General features: G+C 35.1%; 1 protein-coding gene across 1 annotated transcript; it reads right to left on the minus strand.

Annotated features, from left to right (window-relative positions):
* Nucleotides 1-10,596: 10,596 nt before the first annotated feature.
* Nucleotides 10,597-18,455, minus strand: LOC113073829 (serine/threonine-protein kinase SBK1-like). Its single transcript, XM_026246578.1, has 4 exons — nucleotides 18,352-18,455; nucleotides 16,877-17,053; nucleotides 14,905-15,107; nucleotides 10,597-11,407 (listed from the first exon to the last, which is right to left on the minus strand). Exons 2-4 carry the CDS (start codon nucleotides 17,043-17,045, stop codon nucleotides 10,760-10,762), a joined length of 1,020 nt encoding a protein of 339 aa, XP_026102363.1. The 5' UTR covers nucleotides 17,046-17,053; nucleotides 18,352-18,455; the 3' UTR covers nucleotides 10,597-10,759.
* Between the last annotated feature and the right edge of the window lie 6,697 nt (nucleotides 18,456-25,152).

Here is a 25,152-nt window from a genome sequence, read left to right on the forward strand (position 1 = left end):
CTCCAACAGAGAGGAGGATGAAGATGACAGAAAGAGGGATTCTTCTGGGACAGAATATGATGACATTGAGGACAAGCCAATGGAATCCTCTCCTTCCCAAACCCACCATGATGAAGACCTCGACATCCCTCTCCTTCCCAGAGACCCGAGAACATTCTTGGTACATCACTTAAATGTACACTTCACTGTATGTGTGTGAGTGTGTGTATGTGTGTGTTGTGAGTGTGTGTGTGTGTGCCTTTATGAAAATGGTGCTGAACTTTTCCTTTGTGTTCTCATCAGATCAGGACACCTATGAAGTGGAGACAGAGAAACAGAAGGACTGTGATGATGTCATATCTGTCGAGGCTACAGCCAATGAAAATGCAGGGATGACAGGCACACAAGCTCATGTAGATGTAGACGTGGATGAAGGTGCAGATTCAGATTTAGATGCAGGTCTGTTTGCAAATGCTGATGCAGATATGTTGACCACAGAGGTAGAAGTTCACGCTCAAGCAGAGTAATAAAGCAGCCACGAGACCAAATTGTTATTTTAAGTTAATATTAATAAGTGATAAGATTGTATGTTCTTATTACAGTAGAAAATTAAAGGGATAGTTCACCCAAAAATCTAAATTATGTCATTAATAACTCACCCTTATGTCGTTACAAACCCGTGAGACCTCAGTTTATCTTTGGAACACTTTTTAAGATATTTTTAGATTTAGTCCGAGAGCTCTCAGTCCCTCCATTGAAGCTGTGTGTACGGTATACTGTCCATGTCCAGAAAGGTAAGAAAAACATCATCAAAGTAGTCCATGTGACATCAGAGGGTCAATTAGAATTTTTTGAAGCATTGAAAATACATTTTGGTCCAAAAATAGCAAAAACTACGACTTTATTCAGCATTGTCATATCTTCCGTGTCTTGTGAGACAGTTCAAAACAAAGCACTTTGTGATATCCGTTGGCGAACAAATCATTCGATGTAAGTTTTTTTGAACCAGTTCACCAAATCGAACTGAATCGTTTTAAACGGTTCGCGTCTCCAATACACATTAATGAACTGACTGAACTGCTGTGAAGAGAGAACTGAAGATGAACACCAAGCCGAGCCAGATAACGAACAAAAGACTAACTCGTTCTCAAGTCAAGAACCGTTTCCGTCTGATTCGAGAACCAAGGAGCTGACGATACTGCGCATGTGTGATTCAATGTGAAGCAGACCGACACACAGAGCGTCTGAACCGAACTGATTCTTTTGGCGATTGATTCTGAACTGATTCTGTGCTAATTTTATGAGCCCAGGTAAACCGAAGCCTTGAATCAAGGGCAATCATCGGCAATGATGCCATTAAGTCGAGTGCAAAAGAACCGGTGAACAGTTTTCTTCAACCGGTTTATTGAATCGAACTGTCCGAAAGAACTACTGGTGATCCGCACACTGATGCGACCGGTTCTTGACTCAAGAACAACTTTTGTTCATTATCTGGCTTGGCTCGGTGTTCATCTTCAGTTCTCTCTTCACAGCAGTTCAGTCAGTGTACTGTTTGAGTAAATGATTTACTCTGGGATATTCGTTTGTTTTAGCTCAGAGGGAGTGTCAGCCACATTAAAGGTCCCGTTCTTCGTGATCCCATGTTTTAAACTTTAGTTAGTGTGTAATGGTGTTGTTAGAGTATAAATAATATCTGTAAAATTCTAAAGCTCAAAGTTCAATGCCAAGCGAGATATTTTATTTAACAGAATTCGGCTACAAAAAACGACCCGTTTGGACTACATCCCTCTAGTTCCTGCAGTAATAACGTCACTAAAACGTTTTTTTGACTAACCTTCGCCACAATGTATACGCAAAAAGGAGGGCGTGGTCTTGTTGCTTTCCGACAGAGAAGAGGAAGAGCTGCATATGTGTTTATCGCCATGTCGTCGAAACGCTGTTATTTTCATCTCTGAGTCCAATCATCTTGTTTTGGGCTTCCCAGGGATGCTGTACTTGGAGATTAATGGTAACAATTTATGTTAACTCGGGTTCCCAAAATTATAATCCACTTGTAAAAACTATGTGCAGCACATTTGCTGAGGACATCGAGCTTCCTCAATCTCAAATCAGTTTAATGCCGGATTCACACAAAGATTATTTCTGAAAGATGGAGCAGTTCCCTCTTTGTCTGGAGGAGGCGTTGTTTATGGACCACAACCGGTAAGTGTATTTTATTATTTAAGTTGGTGCGTTAAACAGTTTCTGTAACTTATTACACAGAGGGCAACGCTGTTTAGCTTTGTTAACTAGATGTTAGTTAACAGTAAAAATACTGTTTTTTTAACACGCGAAACATGAACACATGTTATATTGCACACTGTAAACACAATCAAAGCTTCAAAAAAGCACGAAAAATGGGACCTTTAAAAAAGTTAACAGCTTAAGTCTTTTTGTGGATTAATGCATATTGGAGACGCGAGCCGTTTCCAAACGATTTAGTTCGATTTGGTGAACTGGTTCAAAAAGATCCGTTACATCGAATAATTTGTTCGCGAACCGGATATTAGGGCTGTTCGATTCTTTTCCAATTCTTTTTTATTTTATTTTATTTTTATCTATTTAAAGAAAAATGACAATACGAAAATGTTAGTTTTTTCAGCTTTGCCATGAAATTAGTCATAGTCCAGCTCAGCAGGGACATGTGTTTGTCACATGAATTAAATAAGACATGAAGAGTCTAAAATAAATATGTACAGTTCAGCTGAATGATGGAATTTACTTTGTTTACTTTGCACAATATTAACAAACTGTACAATGAAACAAAATAACCAGAACATCTATGACTGATAGAGCTCATGGTTTATCTGTCAATCAGATGTGCTCTCGGCCACTGGTCTATGCTCGTGATGTATTCTTTTGTAATTTCCATTGGCTGATAGAATTGTTTTAAAAAAATAGTATTTTAGATGGTAATAAGATCAAGACCCTAAATGACGTCATTATTTATTCTGTCATGCAGCGCTCAAAAATGTGGACAAGCCAGTTCCACCATAACTTTATTTAATTTTTTATTTAAAGTAATCTTTTATATCACAACTTTACTAATTATGGATTTGCTGAATTGTACTTCTGAAATGGAAGGCTACATCCTAAAATTCAATTGATCAGTACTGACTCTTTTTATTTCTGTTTATTTTCCTGAATTTAGATGTGTGTAGCCTTTGTCGGATGTAGCCTTCCGTTTGAGAGACTCCCATAGATAATCTTTGTTGAACTGAAAAACACTCTGAATGAGGAGTCAATTCCCCTTGATGGAATTCCAACCTTTGGAATCGACGCTCGATACCCAACTTCTCAGAATCGAGGAATCGATTATTTTTGGAATCGATTTCCAGCCCTACCGGATATCACTACACTGTTGTGTTTCGAACTCTATCACAACAAACACGGAAGAGAAGACAATGCTGAATAAAGTCGTAGTTTTGTGCTATTTTTGAACCAAAATGTATTTTTGATGATTCAAAATATTCTAACTGAACCTCTGATGTCACATGGACTACTTTGATGATGTTTTTCTTACCTTTCTGGACATGGACAGTATACCGTACACACAGCTTCAATGGAGGGACTGAGAGCTCTCGGACTAAATCTAAAATATCTTAAACTGTGTTCCGAAGATAATCCGAGGTCTCACGGGCTTGGAACGAGTTATTAATGACATCATTTAGATTTTTGGGTTAACTATCCCTTTAAGAAGTAAATATGGATAAACCAATGCTGTTTAATGATGCTAACTCTCAAGATTTCTCTCAAGATGTATAAAAGAAGGGACACATACACAAAACTGATTTGGAATAACAAAATATCTAATTGTTGTCACAAAAGTGTATGAACTGAAGAAAAAAGCTAATTTTTGTGCTGACAAACCAGTCAAACTTTTTTGTAATTCTTAAGGTTTTGATGTGTAATTTTGATTTGTTTGCTTCTTCTTTGCTTGATTTGTTTTTCAGTCTGTTAAAGCTCATGAGCAGGCCCACATGAACTCAGCAAAAAACCTTGAAATTCAAACGTAATAATAGCTTATCATTATCTTGTTCATTTGATATGCTAATATCTTTTAAAAATGTAAAAGATCAATGCTTATAAAATTTCCAAAGCCAGGTACAGTAACACTTTGCTATCACAAACAGGAGGCCAGAGTTCACTTGGTTCACCCCCCAACTAAAATTTGCTGAATTTTCCAACCCGAGTTTGGACACTACAGATAAAACAAACAAAAAAAAGCAGTATGTCACTTCACCAATGGATCCTCTGCTGTGAATGAACGCCATCAGAATCCACAAGTAATACACTTGACTCCATCAGTTAATGTCTTCTGAAGTGAAACGATTTGTGTTACAAGAAACAAATCCATCAAGACATTTTTTTTTATCTTTGCTTGATCTGATTCAAACAAGATGACTTTCACAGTGGAAATAATAAATATTTTGGATAGAGAATTTTTATTTTAGCTGGAAGCAGCAGTTTGAAGTTAAAAACATCTTGATGGATATGTTTCCTGACTGGATTAATTGTGGGTCATTGTGATGTTTTTATCAACTGTTTAGACTCTCATTCTGACAGCACCCATTGACTGCAGAGGAATTATTGGTGAGCAAATTATACTAAATTTCTCCAGATCTGTTCCCATGAAGAAACAAACTCATCTACTTCTTGGATGGCCTGAGAGTGAGTACATTTTCAGCAAATTTTAATTTTGGGGTGAACTATTTCTTTAATACACAATGTATATATATATATATATATATGGACAGATAAACGTTCAGCTGTCCATTTAGTTTCCATTCATCTTCTGGATCAATAATCAGACAAATGTTAGCATGAAAAATAAATTGTTATGCAAAAAAACAAACAAACAATCAATTCATCTGTAACCACTAGTTTCTTAAATGTTGCATAATATTACTGAAAAAATGTAAAGATAATGCTCACCAAAAGTGAAAACCTACTCTAGGTGCTATTTTGGCACAAAAAAACAGTATATTTTACTTACCGTGGCCTACCCGTGAGCAAGTGTATTAATTTTTGAAAGAGATGTTTATTATTTTAAAAGGAATTATAGTTTTACACAATTTTACAATAAGAATCTTATTTTCTATTTTTGTATATACAGTATTAAGATAAAATCAAATAATAGATTGTTTAGAAATTGTGCAGCGATTTTGTTTGATCTGCCTTTTTATTTTTTGGCTTGTTTTGACTGATTTCATATTAAAGTAATTGATGGCTTTGACTCTTTTGTACATTATTATGAGATTTAAAGGTGTCAGTTTCATGTATCTCAGTAAATCTCAGAAGAGCTGGAGGTGAAACCGTGTCAGTGGAGTCATGCTCTGGTGCTGTGTGTTAAACTGTATTGTTCTATAACACCTATAGTTTGATTCACAGCACAAGAGTAAGCTCTCCTTGCTTCATCAGGAATTCTCCTTCTAATTGCAAACATGTCTGATTACATTTGGCATTTACTCACACATGGCCAGCTTTAAACACAGTAACAGCTGCCGTGTACTATAACTAGTAGTACTAGTGTTACTGTATTTTGGTGACGTCTTTCTGTGGCCGAGAAAGTTCACATGTCATCTGCTTTACTCTGGGGGACTCGTTTGTAAGTGGTTTGTGTAAACGGAACATGTTTTTTTATTTATTTATTTTTTATTTTTTAAGAGAACTAACCGTGTGTCTTTAGGGGCCAGAATCTTTGAATAGAACATTCCAAAAATCAAATGAGGATTATCCAGGATTTATTTAACATTCACTACAGTTCCATGAAAATCTTTTTTATTACAGTCTGTTTAAAAAGATTAAACATGGCTGATAGTGCTGATTTTAACTAATGAATGTGATGCTAACAGTTTCCCTACTTAAAACATGGGTGGACATGTTTGTCTTTTGTTTATATTGTTGTTTTGACCTTTTATAACTTATTCTAGCAGTTGGTTTGCTAAAGTGAGAGCTGAAATAACCTTCACAAACATGCCTGTGGATTGCTGATATAAGAAGTTGTTGGCAGTGAGATTGTGATTTTCCATAAGAGCAAAGATTTATTAGCAGTAGTGCTGCATGAGCCGCTGGCAGGAACACAGAGCCCATCGGTTCCTCAGCCCTCCATTGATGGCATCTGTTCCTCAAAGCATTGTGGGATACTGGACAGAGTGATGCCATGTTGTGGGGTTACAAGTCATAATCGATTTAGATTTTTACACATTATATAACAAATTGTTATTTGCTGGAGCTCTTAAATGTGACAACAAATATTTAATAAGATGTCATATACTGTATGCAATTTGTTTAAAATATAAAATTAAAAATATTATAAAACATAAGTAATTTAACTAATGTAAAAATTCATAAATACAGGAGAAATTGTTTCTGTAGTTTTTAAACTATTTTGTTTTCTATTTGAATATATTTGAAAATGCAAAGCTGAATTTTCAGCATCATTACTGCAGTCGTCAGTGTCACGTCATCCTTCAGAAATCCTTCTAATCTGCTGATCAAGAAACATTTCTTATTATTATCAATGTTAAAAACAGTTATGCTGCTTCATATGTTTGTAGAAACAGTGATTTTTTTTTTTTCAGGACTCTGCGAGGAATAGAAACTTTAGAAAAACTTTTATTTAAAATTAAATATATTACAAATGTCTTCACTGTCACTTTATCCTTGCTACATAGCAGTGGTTTTGAAAGAAAGAAAGAAAGAAAGAAACATACTGACACCAAAATAGAGAAAAAAGTACTGACCCCAAACACATACACACACGCACAATATTTCAATTCAATGCACAATCCAGAAGCATGTTTCCAAAAAGATAGAAGATTAAACCTAATCTAAAACGAAATCTGAGTGAGGTACTTTTTTGATACATTTGCATAAAAACAATTTTAAAACTTAAAAATTTAGCTAGAGTATATGATTTACTTTCTGATGCATTTATGGGAGAAAAATATAGATGTTTAACAGAGTTGTGACTGGTTTTACTACATCCACTGTGGTGTATTTTAGTGTCGTCGTAAAATACATACAAGTCAAGTTGTCGAGTCTGTCAACAAAGTCCCAAAGCTCAATGAGCATTTTCAACATATGTTGCATGACGTTTAGTTTAAAGCACTAAAATCAGATCTGATCTGAGAAATGAAATGATCTGAGTGGCATTTATTGAATATATCAGGCAATTAGAGCCTCATATCCATGCAGCACAGAGTGATGACTTCATTTCCATTCTAGCAGGTGTCAGAGTTCCAGGAACTGACACTGTACCAACATGTTTACTAGTGTTGTTGCTCTAATGGCCACAAAAAAAGGTATTCAGACACTTAAAATGTCTGGATGCATATGCGGAATTTAAGAATATGAACTCTATTTACTTACTTTTCATCAGTTTTGACTAATGTTGTCGATATTTTAACTGGACATATGAAGTCAGTTCACCTTGAGTTCACACAAGTGTAGTTCTTTACATTAACTGGCAACCATAAAGTGTCCAGTAAAAGGACTATTATTGTTTTGTACACTTTGTAAAAAGAATCTGGCTTAAAGTAACAACCGAAACAGATTATGAGTCATTGCTGAGGAGTCGAGCTTCAGTGAAAGCTGTTAAACCCTTTACCCCATGATGGGCTTTTGGCTGCCTTAGAGGATTTAGTAATGAGGCCTTTGATTGGAGCAGCTCATAGGGACTGCAGTAACATGATCCCGGTTAGTGTAACGCTCTAAATTTGCTGCAAAGTGAAGGGAGCTGCTGGGTTCAGAACTGCTGTCAAATCACCAGTGTGACGGCATCCCACCGGGACGGTTTCTCTAGAGCCAGGCCTAAACAAACACCAGCCCAGAATCCATCAATACCACACCAGCTGCAACAGATGCCAGGAGACCTCTGAATGTTCAAAAGAGAAGGTTGCAGTGCTTTCGGTGTTTGTATGTAATAAATTACTGAGGTTACCAGCAAAGGCCAACAGTGACTTGGAAGAGATTTCAAAGCACATTTTGACATGATACTATCTACAGAATGCATGTGTCTTAAAGAACATTAGATTCGTGTAATGAAGTTTGGAAGGAGCTTGTTTGTTTGATCCACTGAATCATATTTATACCATAAGCAGCTGCTTACCTCACTCCAGCAAGTCCACCTTTATTTTTAAACACGTATCATATATTCTTATTATTTATTTATTTTTCTTTCTTTAGTCAAGTAGTCAAGTTTAGTAAAAGGCTCTGTGCTCATCTGTTATGAGCAGCATGCCAAATCTATTTGTGACCTTAGACCACAAAATCAGTCATAAGGGTCTTTTTGTTTGTTTGTTTTTTTAGATTTGCAACTATTTAATAATCTGGAATCTGAGGATGCAAAAAATTCTAAATACTGAGAAAATCCCATTTAAAGATTTCCAAATGAAGTTCTTAGTAATGAATATTACTAATCAAAAATTAAGTTTTGATAGACTGTATTTACAATAGGAAATTTACAAAATATGTTAATAGAATATGATCTTTACTCAATATCCTAATGATTTTTTGCCATAAAAGAAAAATCAATAATGTTGACACTATGTATTTTTGGCTATCGCTACAATATACCCCAGCAACTTAAGGTTTTGTGGTTCAGGATCATTTTTTTTTTTTTTTTTTCCTGTCAAGCTAGAGAATTATATGAAAAAGTGAATCAATTATTTGTTTTGACATTTAAGGCAGAAAATGACCAGTACATCTTCCAGTAAATGCATGGATATTTCCTTTAGCACTAAACACTAATGCAATGCATAGTTCAAAATGTGGGTAAAACACCTGTCAAAAATCAATACGGAAAATTCTGGAGCACTTTATTTTACAGCGGTGTTCCACATGTACATACTAGGTACTTATTAAAGTAATTACAATAACTGGGAGATAGAAACCCTTAACCTACCCCTAAACCTAATCTTAACTTATTTAGTTATATTACCCAGTGCTTTCTTAAATAAGTACACTTTTTAGTTCACCTAAAGTGCACGCACTGTAAAATAATGTGCAGCTGAACATTCCTTCATATTAACAGTACACTGAATGAATGAATGAATGAATGAATGAATGAATGAATAACAGTTGACAGCAGCCCTTCCTTTCCATAGTATTTTCTTTTTCCACTATGGAAGTCAACGGGGACCATATGCTCTTTAGTTACCATCATTCTTCAAAATATTTTATTTTCTGTTCAAACGCTGAAAGAAACACACAGGTTAAAAAAAGTTCAGTTTTTTAAATTGGTAAAAATCTGTGTCAATCACTTTCTCAAGCACTAGATTTATCCTTTGATAATGTGTCTTTAATAGTGACATGGTCAAATCATGAGCACACAGCAAACAAGATATTTGATATTGAAAATATACACAGTTGATACCAATATACAAAACATAATACAACAAAACGTGGATAAAAACATTAGTAAAACACAACAGTAGTTTAAAATGTACCCCTCATCTACATTACAGATATGGGAAATGTACATATTCTGTGTATTTTTTGTGCACTGGACCCTCATTTCTGCTTGAAACAGAAGTGACTGGCAGATCATATAATAATACAATATGGATAATTACTGAAAACCTTATTTTGTGTGGAGGTAGAGGATTGAATGTGCGCGTACAGAAATTGATATCAGAGACAAAGGGCAGGAGATGGTCCACTCCAATAAAAATAAAAATGCTGGGTTAAATATGGACAAACCCAGCAATTGGGCTGTTGTCAAACAACAGCTGGGTTAAATTTTTAACACAACCTTCTGGGCAGTTACCCAACCGCTAGGTCAAGAATGGTTGCTAATAAAGAATCACCTGCAAGTGAGTGTGTGGTCTTATACCTCTTTATGCTACTTTGATGTCTTCTGACCGGCACCTCGGATAACAAAATATGTAAATACAAAATATTTTTTGAGAAAAGTATATATATATATATATATATATATATATATATATATATATATATGTTCCTGTAGCTCAACTGGTAGAGCACTGCGCCATCAAGAAAGCAAGCGCAAGGTTGGGGGTTCTTTGGATAAAAGCGTCTGCTAAATGCATTAATTTAATTTAATTTAATTTAAATTTAAATTTAAATTTAAATTTAATTTAATTTAATTTAATTTAATTTAATTTAATTTAATTTAATTTAATTTAATTTAAATTTAAATTTAAATTTAATTTAAATTTAAATTTAATTTAAATTTAATTTTAATTTAATTTAATTTAAAATTTAATACACACACACACACACACATAAATATATATACATATAGATATGTGTGTGTGTGTATACTGTATATATTATACACACACATGAATAAATAAATATTACCTGATTTTTCGTAATTCATATATTTATAAAATATTTTGTATCATAAATTTGATCAGATTTGAGTTTCTGTGCACTTTATGGAATCCTGTACAGCAATAATGTACTTTTTCTCCATCAAAATGTATTCTTATGTAGACAACTAAATATAGAATTTAAAAATGTAAGTGCATTACTTTGTGTTTATATATATATATATATATATATATAGTGTATCTATTGTTAATTATAGCATGCCACAATTGCTGTTAATGAAGTATAAATTGTATTTAACCAGTAATATTGACCCGCAAATGAGTGTCTTCCTCATAACTTTTTAAGATATCAACACCTCTAATGATCTACATTCTTTCCGCCGAGCAGCTCTCTGCATTGCAACCGGCACCACATTCTGCTCATTTGTCATATAACACCATCACTGTTCATCACTGTAGCTGCTTCTGCAAGGACTCGGTGTGGATGTGCTGACCTCCCCATTTTCTCCCACCCATCCGTTGGCGTCCTTCGCTCGCACCCAGTCCTTACCCACATAACCTTTGACCTCCCCTATAGAGCACCTCTCACTGGGATCCAGTGCTAACATCCTTCTGAACATCTGCATGCACACAGGCGTGAATCTTTTCCACTGAGATGGCACGGGGGTTTTCTTCGGCGATCTGCGCCAGTCTGCAAATTCCTCGTAGAAATCGTCGCTGTCATTGCAGCGCTCCCAGGGGAAGAAGCCAGTGAGGATACAGAAAAGAAGCACGGCAAAGGCAAAGGTATCTAGAGTGGGCTCCACACGGAGCGGAGGGACTGTTACCTCCTTCTGACCTTCCTCCAAGACCATGGCACACAGCTCTGGAGCCATATACGGCAGCGTGCCCGATATGAAGCGTATGAGGGTTCCTCGTCTCTGGGTGAGGCCGAAGTCGGCCAGTTTAACCCGCCGGCATTGGGTGTCCAGCAGCAGAATGTTCTCAGGCTTGATGTCGCGGTGGACCAGACCACGCTGGTGGATGAACTCTAGAGCACAAGAGATCTGAACTGCACAGCGCTTCACTGCACATTCAGGGATGCCCACCTGGAGAAAAACAAAATGCATCATTCCATTGTTTGGAGCATGAGAAACAAATTGTGAAAAAAAAAATGTTGTCCAGTGTAGAGTACACCAGGACTCAGTTAATAAGAAAATAAACTCTATAACCAAAACAGTGCTCATTATATTATAATTTTTTTATATTCAATATACCAGTAATTTTTTTTGGTTCAACGATATTTTGTTTTCAGTAACTTTTTTTTAAATGTCAATTTTAATATTATAAATGATATATTAAAGCATTTCAATAATATGTTATAAATAAAAGTAAAAAAAAAAAAAACTTAAATCATACTTCAATAATAAAATAAGAAAGTATTGAATATCTTAATATCATAGATAAAACATCTTAAATATAAAAAAGGTAAATTACAATTTAATTTAATTACTAACAAATAAAATAACTATATATATATATATATATATATATATATATATATATATATATATATATATACACACACACACATACCGGTACACACTTTTATATATAGTTGATATATTTTAACCCATCCAAGTGCACACACACACTCTGTGAACATACACCCAGAGCAGTGGGCAGCGGCAGCCAAAGTTGCAGTGCCCAGTTAGAATTTGGGGGTTCGGTGCCTTGCTCAAGGGTCTCACCTCAGTCACGGTATTGAAGGTGGAAAGAGTTCTGGTCCCCCCCCCCCTTACAATTCCTGCCGGACCTGAGACTCTAATCAGCGACCTTCGGGTTAGAAGTCCGACTCTCTATCCATTAGACCATGACTGCACCATAAATGGGCCGTTATGCTGAGAAATTTATTTTGGTAACAATAGTCTTGACTATTTAAAATACTGAACAATATACTGACACGAATGTGTGCAAAATTCTGTCAAGACGACTTCATTGCACAATAAACTGAAATCTAAGGTTGCATGTGTTTAGGAGCCCCTGTGGCGTTATTGCCTCTTTAAATCTTTCCAGGCTTCAGTACGTCTGGCTTAAGGTTTCACTGGATATGCTGAAGTAACAGAGACTCATGTGGTGACAGAGAAAAACAGCTGCTCTTCTCTTTTACTCACACATTACACCCTCCAAGATTTCCTGAGAGGACATGTGAACATTACCGAAATATGTCAAGTGTACGTTCTGCTCCAAGTGAACATGCTCAGCGTGTGAACGGGCCTGTATTACATAGTGGTTCAGGGCAAGTCTGGAGTGACTTGAACAATCTGGAGCTTCATTTATTATATAGAAATAATAAAATAAACTTAAACACTTTTTTTCTCACTGGTTTCTAATAATGTCCTAATGTACTAATAATAGCCAAAAGTAAATATGCATGTATCTGACCTAGGGGTGTCGCCATATACCGGTATTAACGATAACCATGACATTCAAAGCAACAAATATCGATGTCGGGGTATTTTTGTGTAACGATATACCGGTATTAATCGTGATATTCATAGCAACAATTATCGATATTGTGTTAATTTAGTGTGTGACGATATACCGTTATTAGCGATAACTGCAATATTTAAAATGAACAGTTATTATAACTCTTATGATAACACCACATGTAAATACTTCAGTGCCAGGACCTGGTTGAGCTCCCAGGTGGCAGTATTGTGTCTTAACACTGACACCTGTCACATGAGAAGACGACGCAGCGCTCGCAGCTACTCCGAGGAGAGCTGGTGTCATCAGAAATCAAGTCCCCCATCGAAATTTGGTCCACTTCGGACCAAGACAGTAGCGGTTTCAAATGCCTGATCAAAAAGTTGTTTTGATAGCTTGTTGCATGTCTAATCGAAACTGTGGTAGCTTGTATTTTCAAGCTAAAATAATTTTGTAAACGACATTAATGGTCATTATAACAAAGTTTTAAACAACATAAATGAAAGTATGAATTTGTAGGAATTGTAATCAGGCGCTAAGAATAATACCCATTAAAAGTTTGTTAAACCAATGGGATCACTCAGGGTCCTAAGCGGACTCGATTTTGAGCGGGGACTCAATTTCTCATGACACCATGTTTGTCAGAGTTGCCATTATTTTACTAGTCATAGAACGGTAAACGTTATATTAATCTCTTAACAGCGGCTTTCTGTGTTCATATGTTTAAGCAAAGGGTGATTCTTTTAATTAATTAAGTTCTGCATTTTCTTTACTCGTCTTTTTTTGTATTTGCAATCAATACAGCCTGTGTGTAGTAACACTTTTTTGTCTTTGTTCAAATCTATTAACAGTTACATGATTAAAAGTTACATGATTAAAACTGATCTTGAAAAACTGAGCGACCACAGTACTACATTAAACTCTGTAATATGGTTGCAGTGCTGTGCACTTCATGCCTCATCTGCGGTCATTCTTCAATAAGATTCAGCAGTTAACTAAAATTAGTTAATTACATTAGCTAACAACATATATAAATAATACACAAATAATAATGAACAATATTTCCACAGCATTCATTAATCTTAGTTCATGTTAATTATTACAATTATTTGTAAACATTAATGCACTGTGAACTAATATGAACAATGAATGACATTAACAAAGATAATATATTGTGTAATACATGTATTGTTCATTGTTCATTCATGTTAGTTAATACATTAATGTTAACAAATGACATCTTATTGTAAAGTGTTAGCATTAATATTAATTCATCATACTGTGGAACTTGACAGTTATTTCATAGGAGCATCCAAGAGGATGGAGAAAGCCAGAGTCTTGTGCCCTGCGTTTATCAGTATCCTTATGTTCATTGGGTGAAAAAGAAAAACTCAACAAAGTAAAAAATAATTTGACTGATATCTTTTCCTCCCAAGATTTCTATAGATATCACGACATATCGATATTGTGAATTTGTATGGCCACAATTACCGTGATATGAAAAATGGAATATTGTGAGAGCCTAATCTGATCCAACCAATCTGAATTTCACCATTCCACCATCTCAAATTAAGGATTATTTTAAACATTTTATAATAAAATATCTTATTTCATTACAAGCATCTTCTTAAAGAATTATTCAGTTATGGAAGCTCTCAGAGGATGGGTATATATATATATATTGTTATCCTGATCACTCATCAGTTCTCTGCGATGCATTTAATCAGCATCTGTCAAACATCATTCTGTAAGCATGCAGTTTTATCCCGGTCCCTTGGGATAAAATATACTGTACCACATCTAGAGTCACTATAGTGTCTGTGACGATACAGCGTAACCTTCTCAAGTGTCGGACACTGAATTAGAACTCGTCTGCCAATGACAGACATAAAGTGACAGACTTACTTTAAAGCGAATGTCTGGCTTTGTGTATACAAATAAATAAGTATCTAAATATGGTCATATGTATATGAATAGTAGTCTCAACAGCTTTTTTATTATGACTGGTTTTGGGGTCCTGGGTCACATATTTGAAGAAATCTGGGAATTTGCAGTGCTTAAGCATAACTACATGTGAATAAAGGAAAGATCTCATGATGTTTGAGGACCCACCCACCCGTGGCTGGATGATGGCAAAAAGGTCCCGTCCTGTCACAAGCTCCTGGGCGAATCCGTAGTGCTCGTTGGACTGGAAGGCGATTCCAAACAATCCCACGATGCATGGGTGGCAAGACAGATGCAAAGAGATGCAGTATTCTCTCAGGAAGCCCTGCAGTTTGGTGGAGGCCTTGGGTAGCACTTTGAGAGCCATCGGAGTCCCTGAGACACAATCAGCAGTGAAAGAGAAACAAGATCAGAGGACATTCGGCTTTCTTAAAAGGTGCCCTGGAGACACATAACATGACATACAGTCTTTCGTTTGTAGTGGAAAGTATTTTCACAGCTGTTCGGATGATATCTTGGCATTACGATCTGTGGGAGTGTAAAAGAGGATGTAGTGTTTCATTTAAATAGCATTATCTCATTCCTGCACACTGGTAAAACTGTTCCCTGCAATACTGATACACACACCACAGTAATGATTCCCACCTTCATGTGATACAGTTACATACTTAAAGAATAGCCTACATAAAGAATACATACAAACTAATACCATGTTTTTGATCATTATGGTTTAAAAAAAACCATAATGAACCATGAAATCTGTTTGTGGCATACACAGGTCTTTTATTGTAATTGGTAATGAATATGAGCATGTTTTATAGGGGCCAGGCACCGAAGGTGTATCCGTTTGCATTCTTCTTCTTCTTTCACTCTTGAGTCTATGGCAGCCCATAGAAACGATTGCAGGAAAGTTGTGAAATTTGGCACACCGATATAGGACAGTCAGAACAGTCACCATAGCAAATTTGCAGTCTCTAACTCAAACTCTCTAGCGCCACCACTTGTCCAAAGTTTCACTCATGCTTATACTGATAACTTTTAAACCCTAAGGCACAGAAGAAACATTCTTTTTTTCTCCCGAATCCTTGACTCATGACAAGTCGGATGAAGTTCAAAATTTGAAGGGTTTCATTTTTTCGCTATTTTAAATTGTTCGAAGAATAATAATCAGCTAGTCATTATCTTAAAATAAACCCCTTCAGGGTGATTCAAGATCCTCAAACGGGCCAGTTTCCCGCTAACAATTGATCTTAGAGCTTACGAACGTTTTCTACAAGTAATTTTACGATCTTTCGTTATAGTTTCACGTGCGTTTCCCAGCAATGCACGTAAAGCAATCGCACGTAGCTGTGTTTTAAGTGCTACTTAGGAGTCGCTATCCGTATGACGCCTTAGAGAATGGCTCTTAATTGTAGTACACAATCATTTATTTATGTTAACCTAATGCTGCATTCCAGACAGACAACTTCGATATAATAACTATAATACGATATAATATTATATTATATTATAGTGTACAATATTATGCTTTACATAATCATATATAATATACTTTATATACTTATATATTATGTTAGGTAAAAAATGTTAGCCTGAATGCACTGTAAGTTGCTGGATTTTCATAGCTGGATTTCGTCATTGACAAACAACCCCCCAGTCTTTGAAGCATTTCCTACATACTTCTTTTATTCTTTTTTTTATTCTTTTTTTTTCAGTTAAATGTGTATTTCTAATTTTCCCTGCTCTTTTTAATTTATTTATTTATAAATTAAGAACAAAATTTAAAGAAAACAAGTCAAAGTGTACAATAAAGCACAATCAAATCCGTATATTATAATCACATTGCACTTGACTTCAAGTCAAAGGTGTAATATGCAGATTGCCCTGCAGGTGAGAGCATAAATCTGTCTTCTTACGATGCACTTAGGGCTAAACAATTACTCCAGAGCACCCGTAGATCTACGATAATCTTCAAGTGCTACTTAAGTTACAATGATTTTGAAAAACAGACTGTAATATTAAGATCATTCTTAGGCTTAAGTAGCTTTTGGGAAACTCACCCATGCTTAGTTAAAATGCTGTTTTCTTTTAATGTATGACATATGACCTAAAATTAAACATATTAACCCTTCTGGCTGACATACCCTTGCAGCGGTGGGTGACCAGCAGCACACGTCCATACTTTCCCCGACCGATCTCTTTAATAATGTTGAAGTGTTCTTTAATCTCGAGCTGACATAAACTCTGAGATGTTAACTCCATCAGCTCGTCTATCAGACTGCTGCCCTCCTCCACTGAGCCCAGTTCAATCATTGCACTGCCTGTCCGGGAAAAAAGGGAAAAATTCAGCAAAACTCTGTTCTATTCAGAGGGTGTCATTGTTCACTATAATACAAATCTAATTATATATATTTATATATTAAATATAAATTGGATTATAATTGAAATAATAGAAAATAATTATATTATTAAAATAATATATATATATATATATATATATATTTTCCTTCTGAATTTGAGAAACTCTTGAACTGGAAATGACATCACAGTAGAACCTGAAGACCCTGACTGTAAACTAATTTCAGCAGGCCCATAAAAACAGGAAAAGGAAAAGGAAAGAAAATTGACGCTTGCATTTTAAAATGAGAACATCTTGGAGAAAAAGTAATTGCCTCTTGTACTAAAACATTATATTTCCAAAATGACAATTGGTAATAAAATAAAGATTTTCATCTGTAAAATTGATGATAGCTTTTGAAACCATTGTATTGTAAATACACATTTCAGTAGCTTAGTTCTGTTTGTCCTCATCACTCATCACTGAACAATCAACACATTCCTTCTCAGCGTCCAAACACTCACTACATACATTCCAGCTCCTGTAAAGCTCCTGTGCTTTTTTTGAACTCTGATACTCTGTGTGCATACAAAACATGTGTATATGACCAGCTGCATCAGGAGAATGAATACAGAATGTATGTGTGGCATGTGAGATTATTAGTGTGGTTTTTGTATTTATGAGCTCTTTCTCCTTGTCAACTTCCTAATTTAAACAGGTTTTTGTGAGTTAAACTGCATAACTGTTTGCCATTCCAATGAAAAATAATAGTTGCATGCTTACTGAACAGGAAAAATGTGAAAACATGATTTCAAGTATGATGCTATTAATTAACCACTTTTGCTATTTATTAAGCCTATTATTTATACTCAATTAAAACTTAATCACAGTGGTTTTTTTGTTTTTGTTTTTTGTTTGTTTTTTGCAGAAAACATTTTAAATAAGCCCCATTTATAGACAACAAAAATGTATGTGTTCATTAATATCATCAATGCCTTTTAAATGCATCGTACATTTTGGGAAGAATTAAACCCCATATTTCTTTACAAATCACTTTTCTGCCTACAAAGCAATGCAAATCACTTTTCTGCCTACAAAGCAATGCAAATCACTATTTCTGCCTAAAAAGCAATGCAAATGTTTTATTTTGCTCCATGCAAAATTGTAAATTCAGACTAGCACAAAATATGCATGCACAATAATGCACAGGATTGATTTTTTACAGACAAATCTGCCATTGTTAGCTGTGTAGTAATGGCTTTCTCTCTGCCCTTCTCTCACCTCTCTATAGCTGTGCAAAGGATCAGGGCACCCAGACGCGCAGCAATAGCAGCAGTGCTGCAGCCAAAGCCGATGCAGAGCACTGCGAGTGAGGACTCCTGTTCTTTGAGCTCCTGGATTGCTTTATATGGATGAAACACCCACTCTGGAAAGAGTTACGCTTCCGAGGTGTTGACTCCACCCGCATGGGCACCACGCGTAAACACATGTTCACTCACATATTTCAGACACATAAAGCTGAGACCTCATATCATATTTCCCCAAATATGTTTATGTATAATCAGACACAAACTGAGTTGGCCTAGTTATGACAAAAACACTGGATTCATAATTTTAGAACCTGCTTTTTAGATATAGAGCAGTTAATAATCAGACACCTCAAACGCATGCATCTTTTGAATGAGGAATATGGTTGTGCATTTGTGTTTATGGACTTATGTGTCTAGCTTTTTAAAGAACAGTTTATCATTGTAATCGAAGGTGACATACTCCCACAGCACCATCAGATTCTATTCTTATCACCATTCAGCAGTGCTTTTATCAAACATAGTTTATATATATATGTATATATATATATATATATATATATATATATATATATATAAAACAATAGCATGAGATCAGCAAAAATAAATAAAAATGCTTTGATTAGTTTGTAGTCAATGAACAAAGATTCAGAAATAATTGTTTTAAAATATATATGTATATAAATAAATTTTTAATGAATTTTTTAATTAAATTCCTCAACATATTTCTATAAAATCATTTCAATTTAATTTAATTTCAGAAATGTGTTTCTATAATTATAAGTATTCAGCTAAGATTGTTGCCTTAACTTTAAGGATGTTTTTCAACTATACTCTAAAAAGATTGGTGTAGAAATTTTCACTCAGACATCTGTAGTGAATTTCACAATTACAAAGAAACAAAAAATAACACATTGCATTAAACATCAAATTGAGGCAGTAAAACTAAAATAATATTTTATTGTAAAATTCACTTTAGCATCTTTGAAAAAAAATACAATATAGGTTGAAGGGGGTGATTTTGAATAAAACTATTATTTATTTATTTTTCTTTAGTTAAATTAATTTGAAAGTGCTCTTGGAAACATTTTTACATATCTTCATTATTATTTATTATTTATTAGTTCCTTTTTTTGTTGTTGTTTGTTTGTTTGTTTTCCTGCAAATTTCCTGAAACTTGTGTCCTAAATCCAGACTTTCAATCCTTTTTCACTACAGATTCAAGATCATGAGAGGAAGGTCTTGGTTCTCACTTAATCAGTCATATTAGCGTCTACTTTGACACTGAGTTATGTCATGTTGCCTGAGATCTCTGAGACACCGGGACAGCGTTAAGGGCGCCAGTGACTTTCCCAAGAGGCCAGTGGGAATGGAATTACAGTTCAGTGTGGACAGACGCTCAGCCAAACCCTGCTGCTGCATATTTCATATTATCCAAAATATGCATCACACGCAACATGCCTCTTATCTTCAGTCACCTAGAATGTTCTTAGCAAATTAAGAGGAAAAACAAAAGCAGTGAACAGAATTACTATAATGGTTTTAGTGAGATAATCTATGTTTATCACCACAGGAATGCTAATTTGGGGTGAAAATCACTGTCTGGATTTGAAAGCGAGTGATTTCGTTTCTCACCCGTGTTAATAACAGGAGTGGATCATGGGTTTCTTACCACCTGCTGTCACAGAATAGATTCGCATGAACACTATAATCAGATTACATATCGAGTTCTAGACTGTACGCCACTGTGTTTTGTGTGACTCATTTGGCATTTGGAATCACATTTATATTGTAAATTACACTACCATATTGTAAAAGGAATTTTGCTTTTGAAGATCATCAAATTTTTAATTTGTAGATACAAATTTTTTGTATTTGGACACATTTGGAAAGAAATGTTTAAATTCCTTCAAAAGCTTTTTTGGCATTATAATTTAATTACCAAAGATAATCAAACACAATTAAAAATAATTTTAACATGCCCCCATTTGATTAAAACCAACAAACCACTTACTGTACTGACCAATAATAAAACAATAATAATAATAATAATAATAATTATAATAATAATAATAATAATAATAATAATAATTAAATTGAAGAAATGTTGATGCCCTTTTAATATGGAAATCATGTGAAGGATTTAAAATAACAGATGTTATGCGTATATTAATTTAATTTAATTTAAAAGCTGTTATTTATCATTTAATGTAAATTGTGTAAATAATTTAAGATAAAGTTGTTTAATTAAATCATTGCCATTTAGGATCTCATAGTTTGTATTGTTCTGTTGTTGTGGCCACATAGCTGTACAATTGAATATAACTACACAGGATGGATTAATAAGTGATTTTTTTGCACACTAAATTTATTGATGTACATTTGGAAGTGAATATTTTAGTGTTTGTGGATTGGTTCCATTCATTTTCATTGTAAGTACCTTAAATAAACTCTAAGTACTTGAATTGATTTTGTATTTTAATTGTGGTAATCAATGTTAAGCCAAAAATGCTTTCAATTGACCCTAAAGAAACATAAGATATTTTTTGGAAGCATGTTGGTAACCAAACAGCCATTGATTTAACAGTATCTTTCTCCGTCCTATGGAAGTCAGTGACTACCAGCAACTGTTTAGTTACAAACATTCTTTAAAATATCTTCTTTTGTGCTCAACATAAATAAAATACTCATATAGTTTTGAAACAACTTGAGGCTGCGTTAATTATCACAGTGTTTTCATTTTGGTGAACTATCCATTGCACTGAATTACACTGAATATTCCTTTAAGTATACAGTATACTGTAAATAGCATTGCTTTAAACCTACTGGTGAATAATAATAATAATCTTAGTGCTTGAAAAAGCCAGGAACAAATGAAATGCCTGACAGACAAAATGTTTAATCATAAAACAAGTGCAAGTTCAAGTTCTTTGATTATGTGACCTGTGTGTGACCGGCTCAGGTCTTTATGCCAGTGAGTAGGTTAGGACAAGACACAAGGTTTATTTTAGAGAAGTGTTTTGATCCAGAATGATGTAGAAGGTGCAGACAGCCTCGTAAGATATCATTTCAGATGCCAGCCGATCCTCTGTGTGCGTGTGTGTGTGAGCGCCTGTCCTCTCCGGTGATGAATGTCTCTGTGGAGCACACTTTTAGAAGCGGTGGATTCAATAGGTGCTATTCTTACAGGCTAATTACTCTCCCTGGCAAACATTCTTTGATACAGAGCTTAGGCTGGATTTTGTGTAGGACTGTAAAGCGTGGTGAAGACAGATGAATATGACACTAATGAACGAGGTGGTTTTGATACCATCACCACATGCATTGTGGTTGAGATATGTGCCCAGAGGCCTTCACCTTATGAGCATTTCCCATCATTCTTACATTGTAATCATATGATGAGTGTCTTAGGGGCAGCAAAGATTTTTATTTATTTTTTGTGCAAAGGGTTTAGTATTGTATTTGGAGATAAAAGACTGTTACATTTTATTGTTTTATAGTCATTGGTTTAGGCTTATATTACTGTTTGTAAGTTTGGGTCAGTAAGATATTTGTGTGTGTGTGTGTGTGTTTATATAACTCTACAAAGTTATATATAAATTGATAATAAGAAGAAAATATAATAATAATAATAATCAAAGCATCAAATCAGTATATTAGATTCAATTTCCGAAGGATCATGTGACACTGAAGATTAGATTAATGATGCTGAGAATTCAGCTTTGCATCACAGGAATAAAATACTTTATAAAATCTATGAAAATGTAACATAGTTATTTTAATATTGCAGTTTTTACTGTATTTTTGATCAAATAAACACAGGCTCTCGGAGCACAATATACTTTCAAAAACATTAAAAACTTGCAGAGCCCAAATTTTGTATATAAAATAATTTATCATAATAAACAACAAAAACACCATGGTTTATTTATATATATATATAAAAAAGAAACTTGTAATTGTTACTGAAAAGTAGCTTAAGAGCATTTTGAAATCATAGTAAGAAACACAAGGTATGACCATAATTCTCCTGATTATTAATAATATAGTGTTATTTTCGTAATTGGTTAATATTTATTCATCTGTGTGATCTGGAATCATGATTAGTGGCTGAACCTTAGACAGAAATCACCTAAAGATCTGAAGTGAACATTCAGTCGCAGGCACTACTGTATATACCACACAACTCGATATGGAAGTATCTGGAGGAGAGAGATTCTCTTCAGTGTTAAGTGTTGAGAATTGCGAGGCACGAGCCCCTCGCTGCCAAGCCCAGCGGGAGAACGCTGACTATGATGTAGTGGGGTAGCAGCAGGATTACACAAAGCCAGAAAGGTGACAAGAATGTCTGAAACTTGCCATATCTTCCTATCTGTCTCACACGTACGCTCAGCCGGACACCAAATCCACCATCCCAGTGTCTAGCGGGTAAGATGCGAAGTGTTTAGTCAACAAAGAGCATGGCAGCAGAGTGTTGTCTTCCAGAGAGTATGAGAGAGGCATGGCCGCGGGAAGTGGGGGTGCTGGGGGTGCTGCAGCACCCCCTAGTGACGAGAGGGAGATAAAAAAAAATTTAGGCCTATTAAAATATTTGTAACGCGCTTGTAACATTTATTTTTTTGGCAACAAGTGTGGGATCAGCTTTGACTAGCCAAGCAATTGTAAGTAGTACACTATAGTATTTTTTTAAGGTGGTGGGGATGGAGATGGAGAGTATTATTTCGTTCGTGTGTTCTTTGTGTAATGGTTGTGGAGAACCGTTAAATAACGTTTAAATAGTAGGGCTGGGTATCGATTCAGATGTTCCAGATCGATTCGATTTCGATTCACAAGCTCTCAAATCGATTCTATTTCGATCCTCGATTCGATTTCGATTTTCGATTCGATTTTCTATTAGAGATGTAATCGGGCCTTAAAATATAAGCCCGACACGTCCCGAGCCGACACGTACATTTTGATTGACAGCTTTTTAAGAGCCCGAACCCATTTACAACCCGACATTATTCAAATGTGCGCAGCACACAGCTCTTTTGCCTTTTGTCAGGAATGAGTCATTTATACATAATTTAACATAATTTATACATGACTAACGTAATAGGCCACTTTGAAGTTTGAACAAAGAAATAAAATAAGTCCTCTGTAACATCGTAACATCTCAGCACTCTATAAATAGCCCTAAGGTATAGGCTCATTTAGCATATAAATAGGCCAACGCACCAATAAAAACAAGTCTTTCTTAAAAAATTTAATTAAGATAAATTATAAATTAAGATGGGTATTTGGCAATAACGAAATGAATTAAGATAAAGGCTCTGCCGGATTTGCTTCGCCATAGCAGCTGACGTAATAAAATAATAATGCCAACATTAGCTTATATAGCCTACTCTGTCTACATTATGCATTTAAGACTCAAGTAATATTTAGTTATTATTTGAAAAACATTTACTCACCAAGATTAGGTAAGGCTTAAGTGTTTATGTGGAGGAAAATCACTGAATCCACTGTAGATGTCTTCAGCGCGCTCCTGCGCTCACTGATGGTGCGTCATTATTCACTCATTATTCTCATTATAAACAAGGTCAAAACTTTTCCAAACCTCAGACTTTGCTTTAGTTGCTGGTGCTACCAAAACGTAATCGTCAGAAGCAAGCCTCCGTTTCAACTACTCAGCATACATTTTCGCATATTTCTCGCGCTAATCGAAACATTACATGACCGCTCATTTACCGCACAAGCCCGAGCCCGGCACGATTAGTTCGATTGGCAATGGGATTCTTCACACTGCCTGAACATGTGCAATTGTGCTTTTGAAGACTACTGACCACGCGCACCTGTCCGCGCGGTTGTCTGCTCTGCTCAGACTCGGTACACACTCTCCGATGGCGATGTTTACATCAAGCCTGCATAGCGGACTCGAGGACGCAGAAAGTATAAGAGGCTTTAAGATGCAGTCTGTAAGACGCGAACGGGAGCATGACCTGACGCACATTGCAGAAAATGGAACCACTGCTTTAAACTGAATGAATGAATGATAGGTTCGTTGGTAACATCGCACAAGGCAGATAAGAGGGTGACATCTAGTGGAGGAGATTTGTAATTAGATTAACGCTAATCTTACGTTCAATGTATGCGGAAATAAATACGGAAAATAAATCGATTCATGGCCTTTGAGAATCGATTTTGAATCGACCACATTTTAAAAAACGATTAATCGAAAAATCTATTTTTTACCCAGCCCTATTAAATAGTCGGAGATTCCTTGTGGTTTGTGTAAAAAGGTTGGAGATGGAGACAGAAAGCTTTATACTGTGCGTGTGTTCTTTGCGTAATGGATGTGGAGAACTGTTCAATAAACAAATTGCTTAAATAGTCAGAGATTATTTCCTTGTGGTGTGCGTAAAAAGATTTTGGAGTTAATAGAGTTGCGTGTGACATAAACGTGCAGTGACTCAAGCCAGCTGACCAAATCGATTGCATTGTTTTAGCGTTATTGTGAAGTTTGATTAATATTATATTTTGTTGTAATATTATTTGTTGTATCTAAATGAGTTGCATGTATATATAGGCTATCTGAAATTGTAATGAAAGTAATTATTTCGTTTTTTTCGATTATTAAACTATTATTTAAACTATTATTTTTGATTCTGCTTCAGATTAATAGCGCATTGCGCATATCTGAGAACTGATGTCTGTGTGTTTCAGACCCTGGCTGGCTGTGCACTGAAGTGTATATGACAATAAAGTAGTAAATCTCAATGTATATATTTTTAAAATG

The sequence above is a fragment of the Carassius auratus genome, unplaced genomic scaffold (assembly GCF_003368295.1).
Source record: "Carassius auratus strain Wakin unplaced genomic scaffold, ASM336829v1 scaf_tig00012939, whole genome shotgun sequence".
NCBI classification, from domain to species: Eukaryota; Metazoa; Chordata; class Actinopteri; order Cypriniformes; family Cyprinidae; genus Carassius; species Carassius auratus.